The 8,887-nt window shown below is 47.6% G+C and overlaps 1 protein-coding gene across 1 annotated transcript; it reads left to right on the top strand.

Moving 5' to 3' along the window:
* Positions 1 to 710, top strand: LOC122090561 (basic blue protein-like). The gene is made up of 2 exons (XM_042660201.1): positions 1 to 270; positions 367 to 710. Exons 1-2 carry the CDS (start codon positions 84 to 86, stop codon positions 567 to 569), a joined length of 390 nt encoding a protein of 129 aa, XP_042516135.1. The 5' UTR covers positions 1 to 83; the 3' UTR covers positions 570 to 710.
* The last annotated feature ends 8,177 nt before the right edge of the window (positions 711 to 8,887 follow it).

Genomic DNA, 8,887 nt, shown 5'->3' with positions numbered 1-8,887 from the left:
TATAATATTTTCTTCAACTTAGAGTCCCAAGGCTCCCAACAAAGACAATAGTTTTCCATCTCCTTTCCCAGTTAAGTGGTACAATGGCTCCCCATGGACGAGTCAATCCTAACCAAGCTGCAGTAACCACAATGGCTTTTCTATTTTGCATCCATATCTCAATCAACATTGCATGTGCTGCTAACTACACTGTTGGTGATAGTTCAGGATGGGATTTCAATGTTAGGGACTGGCCTACTGGGAAGACATTCACTGCGGGTGACATACTTGGTAGGATAACATAAACCTAACCACATTGTCTCTTTCTACTTTAATTTTTTTTATTATGTTTAGATTACTAAATTGATGTGTATACTTGTGATTTAGTCTTCAACTATAATCCGTCAGTGCATAATGTGGTGAAGGTAGACATCCATGGCTACAATGATTGTGAAGTTTCCCCACAAGGTTCTAAGATCTTCACTAGTGGACATGATTCGATTGCAGTGATAGCAGGACATAACTATTTCATCAGTAGTTTCCCGGGGCAGTGCAATAAGGGAATGAAGATTGACATCAATGCAAAATGAACGATTTGAAGAAAACTTTGCATGTTTTATATGGTTGATTACCATATTTAACTTGTGGTTTGATGATCAAATTGGCTTTTCTATCATCTAGACCATGGATATTGGAATTGAATAAAGGAAATATACAATTTTATGTGATCACCATTGTTCTTTTTTTCTTTCTTTTGGTTAACTAAGGTGTCCGGGCCAGCTTACGCGCATCTTGACTAATCCTTGAGGAAACTAGCCCAGCAATCCACCACCATGGTCTCCACTTAAATCGCAAATGCATAGATGGGGAATCAAACCTGAGACCGTGCGCCTATCCATACAATCCCAATTTGTCCTAACCGTCTGGGCAACCCATGGATGGGTAACATTGTTCTTTTTTGTCATCTAGAATTGTTGAGAAACTAACCTACCAAGTAGTAAAGATATGAGAGAGGGAAGAGCACAACAAGAACTAAGTGGCTTTGTAGGGTGCCTAAGTCCATGGATTATGTATAACATCCTTAAAAAAAGTTCAGAAAAAAGAGGACTTGAAAGCTTCTAGTCTCTTACACCAGTTGGTAATAAGGACCCCTCAATAAGAAGTTAGTTGCAACAATTGGTATCTCTTCACCCATGGTGATTAGGATGCTATGATTAGACTTTGGGAAGATGTAATGTCATCATTATCTCACAACCCTTATTGTTGAAAGTCTGAAATACCTTTTCTCTAGTCCAATCAGAGGATTAGATCCCATTGATGGAGAGATTTCTCTTCAACAAGAGTTAAGAGAAACTAAAAATATTATGTTAATTAGGGAAGTATAGTGTATACTCCCTCAGCTATGTGCGAGTCCTACTTGCTATACATAAAAGAGATGTACAAGGTAAGTGTTATTGTCGAAAATCCGTATGAGCCGACCCTGCACAAGCATAGAAGGCAGAAGCCCAAAGGTATCTCCGGGATTAGTCCTCCGATGCCCAAGTTAATGACCGGCAGAACAATGTTTTTACAGGAGTAATGGTGGATGTTGGCGTACCTCTCCTAGGTTTCTTTCGAGTTTCCCCTTATAGGGTTTCTCGGCCTAGGATTTCGGGAACCCCCCTCGGGCATCTTCTTCTCACGTGGTTTGAATCCTTGTGGCCTCTATCGGATGGGTGACACGCGTCCCTCCCTCGGATGCCATGTGTCTTCACTTTATTGGTGACAAATTCTGCCGTATCAGCAGCCCCCTTACTTCCACTAGGACTCTCTTTCAGTGGACGTAACTACTTAATTTCTCTTTTGAGTGGCCCTTCAGCCTTCAGTTTCGACATTCATCTTGAAAACACGACCTTCGATTAGTTATGCTCGGTCTTGGCCTGAGCCACCAACCGAGGTTTTAACCTTCAATTAGGTTCACTCAGCCTTGGCCTGAGCTCCCTTTCGAGGTTGACCTTCGATCAGGTCTACTTGGCCTTTGGATGAGACCCTTACCGCGGTAGTGACCTCAAGTTCACTTGGCCTTGGCTTGAGTTCCCTATCGAGGTAACGACCTTCGGTCAGGTTTACTCGGCCTTGGCCTGAGCCCCTGTCCGAGGTTGAGACCTTCGGTCAAGTTCAAATGGCCTTGGCCTGAGTTCCCTTTCGAGGTTGTGACCTTCGATCAAGTTCACTCGGCCTTGGCCTGAGCCCCCTTCCGAGGTAGTGACCTTCGGTCAGGTTCACTTGGCCTTGGGTTGAGTTCCCTTCCAAGGTTGTGACCTTCGGTCAAGTTCACTTGGCCTTTACCTGAGCCCCCTACCGAGGTTGAGACCTTCGGTTAGGTCCACTCAGCCATAGCCTGAGCTCCTTTCTGAGGTAGTGACCTTCGGTCAGGTTCACTTGGCTTTGGCCTGAGTTACCTTCCGAGGTTGTGACTTTCGGTCAGGTTCACTCAGCCTTTACCTGAGCCCCCTACTGAGGTTGAGACCTTCGGCCAGGTCCACTCGGCCTTAGCCTGAGCTCCCTTCTGAGGTTGTCGCCTTCGGCTAGGTCTAGTCTGCATTTTCCTGAGCTCCCTTCCAAGGTTGAGACCTTTGGTCAGGTTCACTCAGCCTTTTCCTGAGCCCCCTACCAATATTGAGACCTTCGGCTAGGTCCACTCGGCCTTAGCCTGAGTTCCCTTCCGAGGTAGTGACCTTCAATCAGGTCTGCTCGAATTCGGGTGCGGTACTATGCTTGTGCGCTTTCGCTCGAGTCTACTTCGAGAATCTCATGTAGATGACGTGTATTACATTTGATGAGGCTGGGGAGTTTGTCGACGCACTGTTGCCTACAAATAGTGTCACTTTCTCTCATTTTGTCATCTTCTACTCATTTCTTTGACCTTTCGTCCTTCGTCCTTAACTGTCCTCTGATCTTCGGTTTGGCCAGAGTCATTGAAAAGTAAGTTATGTCTAGCTCTTTAGGTAGTGGTCCCTCGTCATCTGAGGGTGCGATTTCTAGGCGTTGGAGTCCCAATCAGGTCCGAGGGATGTCTTCAGACTCGTCCTCCACATCCACATCTTCGAATGCCTCCTTGTCCTCTACCACTAGTGACCTAAGTGGTGGAGGTATTAGGGAGGGGCTTCTTGACTCCAGGGCCCAGGCAAACGAGTCCCTGGAGGTTGAAGCTAGGAATATAGTGTCGACCATGACCGAGGAGGAGCTAATGGAGCTCCGTGCGTCATGTAGTATCCCGAACGAGTTTATCCTTCGGATACCAAGGCCTGAAGATAGGGCGAGCTACCGAAGTCCTGAAGAGCTTTGCTTCTATCGGGATGCCTTCAAGGCCAGGTTTCGGCTCCCTCTTCACCCCTTCTTTAGCCAGGTGTCTCTCTAGCCTAGCTGACCTCGAACGGGTGGCGGTAAGTCCTCAGTTTCATCGTCTTCTTCTCTCGGATGGGGAGACCGCTCTCCCTTCCTCTCTTCCTTAACTGTATGTCTCTTGGTTCCAGCAAGGGGGACTCAGGCTGGTACTACTTCTACCCTAGAAAAGACCTCCGATTTCTGAACCGATACCCAACCTTGATATATAGTTGGAAGTTGAAGTTCTTTTTTATGAGGGTGTCCGAAGGGTTCCCCTTCTGTAATACTTGGGACATCCCAGACCTGAAGGATGTGAACTCTGCACCTACCCTCTTCAGGACAGATGCAGAGTCATTGTCGATGGCTAAGGACAAGACACTTCATCGGCCTGTCGAGTCCAGTAGCCTCCAGTCAGATGCCTTTCTGTTCCTGTTCAGGCTTAGCCCAGGTGAGTCCTAGGTTTGCCACTATTTTTGCTTCGGATTTAGCATTCTCATACTAATCTTGACCATCTTTGTTGCAGTGTAAATTTTGAGAGAAGAAGCCAGAGTGATCGCAGTCGAAAGACAGGCCCCGCTGAAGGAAGCCAGGGCCCATAACGCCCAACAGAGGCAGCTGAAGAACGGCAAGAAAAGAGGGGCTTCGACTTCTGATGCCCTCCCAAAGAAGAAGCCTAGATCTGAAGGCCCCATCGCTAAGGCCGTTCAGGCGCTCGAGGCCCTAAGATGGGCACATCCCCTCCAAGGGCCTCCTCCCCTGGTGTCGACTTTCGAAGCCCGAGAGGCAGTCATTCTCGAGCCAAAGTTGGGTTCGTCCCTTGGTGGTCCATTAAGACACTTTCCATTGGGCGGGTTGCCCGAGAGCTCGTCCAGAAGGGGAGCCTGCCAGGAGACATGGCCGAGGCCTAAAGCCAAGGGACCAAGGCCATGATTACAAGCACTTGCGTGTTTATGGCAGTGATAATCTTCGGCATTCGGCCTTTAGTATTTTTTTTTTCATTTTTTCCAACTGTTGATATCTTTCAGGCTCAGAACCAAGTCGGCTAGCTGACTATTCGAGCCGAAGCCCTGGCTAGGGACCTCGAGGTGTTCGAGCGTGAAAAGTCAATGCTCGACAAGGAGCACACAGTCCTCCTTGAGCAAGTGAAACATCTGGAGGCTGACCTCCTCTGCGCATAGCAGGAGAGCAATCGAAAGCTCAGAGAACTGGAGGCGCAGATGGTCACAAAGCTGAGGGAGGTCGAAGCCCGAGCTGTCGAGAGCTATAAGTCCTTTGATGACTTTTGGGAGGTGGTAAAGCATACCATCACCCCCGGGTTCATCATGGGAACCACTGATGTTCGAGACTGGGTCCTCAAACATCATCCTGAGGTATTCTTCGAGGGGAGTGGCCTCATCTTCGAGGAGGACGCCGATGCAACTCCTGCCACCATCGAGGTCACATATGGTGAGGATAGTAGCAATGAGAGAGAGGGGGTCCAGGTTTCTCGTGAGGTCCCTCTTACTCCTGGGAGAGGAGACTCCGATGTGGACACTGCCGACCATGTTGGGGATAAGGCCATCCCTCCCATACACGTTCCATGAGGTCCCCTTTTTTTTTTCTTTGCAATCCCGAAGACTGATTCTGAATCTGAAGGGATGTTCCATATCTTCGGCCTACAGGTGGGGGTATGAAGGCCGAAGCTCTCATTCAAGTGGTTGTGGGAGCCAACCTTTATCACAAGGTTCACTCCTGTTGAGTTATTGGTCCGATGGTGTGGGAATAAAGGCCGAGGCTCCCACGTACCTCAGGGTGTCTTCATTCAACACCCGTCGTAGGTGCTTCCTTCATAACCCCTATCTGTTGTTGGCTCTCGACTAGGGTCCTATCTAAGGTTCCTGGTCAGGTCTGCTTTGCCTTGGCCTGAGCTCCGAATCAAGGTTATTCTTTCGACCATGTTTTCTCGGCTTTGGCCCGAGCGTACGATCGAAGGGAGTGCCTTATATTAGCAACTATTGGGAAGCGATTACCGTAAGCTAGCTCATATATTTATGAAATGAAAATCCTTCGGAGTGTTTGGGATGGAGAGTTACAAATTGGAAGTGCTTAGGGAAAAATTATGAAATGTAAATGTGCATGCTACTTCACTACTGGTAGAATTTCCTCAAGTTCTTCGAGTTCTATGATCGGGGTACCTTTTCTCCCCCTATAGTCTTCAGGTGATAGGACCCTAGTCGTATTATCTTCGAGACTCTGTAAGGACCTTCCCAATTTGGAGCTAGCTTTTCTTGATGCCTCGGGTCCGATACCTTTGCCCTTCTGAGGACGAGGTCACCCATTCAGAACTCGTTCCTTCGGACTTTGGAGTTGTAATACTTTACAACCTTTTACTGGTAGGCGGAGATCCTTTCTTGCGAGGCGTCTTTGACTTTAGTCAAGAGGTCTAAATTAGCTTGGAGTCCTTTATTATTTTCTTCTTCATTGTAATACTGAATCCGATGGGTCACGGCTCCTACCTTTACCTGGAGTACAACTTTGGTGTCGTAGGTTAAAATGAAGGGTGTTTCTTTGATGGCTGATCTCTCAGTCGTGCGGTAAGCCGAGAGGATGTTGTATAACTCTTCTACCCATAAACCTTTGGCGTCATCCAGTCTCTTCTTTATTTCTTGGAGTAGGGTACGATTGGTTACCTCTGTCAGTCTGTTGGTCGATGGGTAACCGATGGATGTTTTTCTGTGGTCAATGCCGAGGGCATCACAAAATAAGCCAAAATTCAGGTTGGCAAACTGAGTTCCATTGTCCGTTACCACAACCCGGGGGATTTCGAATCGATAGACTACTGCCCTCTCGAAGAAGTCCCTTACATTCTTTTCGGATATCATAGCCAGTGCTTTGGCTTCTGCCCACTTCGTGAAGTAGTCTACCACCACCACAATAAACTTTCTTTGCCTCATGGCCAGAGGGAAGGGGCCCATGATGTCCATTCCCCACATGGCAATTGGTACCGGGCTTGACAGGGAAGAAATCTCGATAGAGTACTACCGAGGGACGGGGGTGAACATCTAACACTTAACGCACTTCCTGACGAACAACTCCACATCCTTCCTCATGGTCAACCAGAATAGGCCCTGCCTCAGTACTCTATGGGCCAAGGCTCGGGCTCCCAGGTGTTAGTCGCATATCCCTTCATGTACTTCTCGAAGTGCGTACTCACCATTGACAGGGTTCAGGCACTTGAGGTATGGTGTGGTGAACCCTATTTTGTACAGGGTCTCGTCCCTCAATAGGAAGCATGCTAACCGCATTCGTACCTTCCTTGCCTTGTCCCTGTCCTTGGGGAGTATTCCTTCCTTCAGGTATTCGATTATGGCATCCATCCAGCTAGGGCCGTCCTCGCCAATGGATAATACCTCCCGGGGTCCTTCGGTACTTGGTTGGGGTAATACTTCGAAATACACTGATAGTCCAAGGTCCCCAAAGTCAGAGGTGGCCAATTGTGACAACGCGTCTGCGCTGGCATTCTCTGCCTGCGGCACCTGCCTTACCTCGAACTCCTTGAAGGCTGTTACTTTCTCTTGCACCGTCTTCAAGTACTCAACCATCCTTTGCTCCTTTGCTTCATAGTCCCCATTCACTTGTTGCACCACGAGCTGTAAGCCACTGTACACTACTAACTCCTGTACCATCAAGGCCTGCGCTAGATTTATTTCGACTATTAGTGCTTCGTACTTAGCTTCATTGTTGGATGCATCGAAGTCGAACCGTATTGTATACTCGATTTTGAATCCCTCGGGGCTAACAAATATGATCCCAGTGCCGCTTCCCATGCTGTTGGATGCACCATCCACATACAATGCCTAAGTCCTTTCTACCCAAGCCTCTACAACTCCTGGGGTTCATCTGGGAGCGTTGTCTCGGCTATAAAGTCCGCTAGGGCTTGTGCTTTTATTGTGGTTCTCGATTTGTACTGGATTTCGAATTCACCCAATTCTATGGCCCCGTTTACTAAGCAGCCGAACATATCCGGCCTCTGTAGTATCTTCTTCAGAGGTTGGTCTATGAGCACGCACACCGTGTGCGACTAGAAATAAGGCCTCAGCTTTCTTGTCGCTATCACCAGGGTGTATGTTACTTTCTCTATCTTTTTGTATCTTGTTTCTACATCCAAAAGGGTTCGGCTAACGTAATATATTGGTTGTTGTTGTCTTCCTTCTTCCTTTATCAGTACCGTGCTTACTGCCACTGCCGATACAGCTAGGTATAACTGCAAGGTGTCCCCTATATTTGGCTTCGTCAGTAGTGGGGGCATCGCTAGGTATTCTTTCAATAGTTTGAAGAAATTTTCGCACTCCTCTGTCCACTTGAAATTTTTTGACCCGTTTAAGGTTTTGAAGAAAGGAAGGCACTTATCAACTAACCGAGACATGAATCGTCCTAGGATGGCAACTCTACCTGTGAGCTCCTGGACTTGCTTCACATTCCGCGGTGACCTCATTTCTCGGATGGCCTATATTTTCATCGGATTAGCCTTGATTCTCTTCTCCGAAACGATGAAGACGAGGAACTTTTTCGTTGCTACTTTGAACGCACACTTTGTTGGATTCAGCTTCATACCGTATTGCCTTAGTACTTGGAATGCCTTTTCTAGGTCTCGGATATGGTGTTTCGCCTTTAGGATTTTCACTAGCATGTCCTCCATGTACACCTCCATAGTCTTGTCGATCATCCCCTTGAAGATCTTGTTCACTACCCTTTGATAAGTGGCCCCTATGTTTTTTAGTCCAAAGGGCATTGCTTCGTAGCAGTAAAGTCCTCCCTCGATCACGAAGGATGTCTTCGAGACATCTTCCTCACACATCTTGATCTGATTGTATCTCGAGTACGCATCCATGAAGCTCAGTGCCTCATGTCCCGAAGTGGCGTCGATGAGAAGGTCTATCTTTGGTAAGGGGTAGTTGTCTTTTGGGCAGGCCTTGTTTAAATCCGTGAAGTCGATGCAGATCCTCCAATTCCCATTTGCCTTTGGGACCATAACCACATTGGATATCCATTCGAGGTATTGGATTTCACAGATGAACTTTGCTTCTAGTAACTTCTTTATCTCCTCATCTATCTTCTGCTGCCTCTTGGGGGCGAAGGTCCTTTTCTTTTGCTGTACTGGCTTTTTAGTCGGGTCGATGTTCAGATGATGCTCTATTACCTCTCGGTCTATCCCAGGCATGTCTGAGGTCGACCAGGTGAAGACATAAGAATTGTCTCAAATGAATGAGATGATTTTTTCCTGTTGCTGTCTTGGTATTGTAGCCCCGACTTGGAATTAGCGAGTATTATCCCCTTCTTCGGCTTCGATTTGTATTAGCTCCTCAGTCGGTTCTCCCCTCTGATAGTTTGTATCATAGCGTAGATCTTCTATCGGGAGTGCCTTGCCCGCCTTTCCCTTTCCCTTTCCCCATAAGGTGGTGGCGTAGCACTTCCGGGACACCTCCTAATCGCCTCGACACTCCCCAACCCCATTCTTAGTTGGGAACTTCATCTTGAGGTGTGGTGTGGAGATGACAGCCTT

This window comes from Macadamia integrifolia, chromosome 10 (genome assembly GCF_013358625.1).
Source record: "Macadamia integrifolia cultivar HAES 741 chromosome 10, SCU_Mint_v3, whole genome shotgun sequence".
NCBI classification, from domain to species: Eukaryota; Viridiplantae; Streptophyta; class Magnoliopsida; order Proteales; family Proteaceae; genus Macadamia; species Macadamia integrifolia.
The sequence above is the reverse complement of the archived record's forward strand: the minus strand, read 5'-3'. Positions and strand labels throughout refer to the sequence as shown.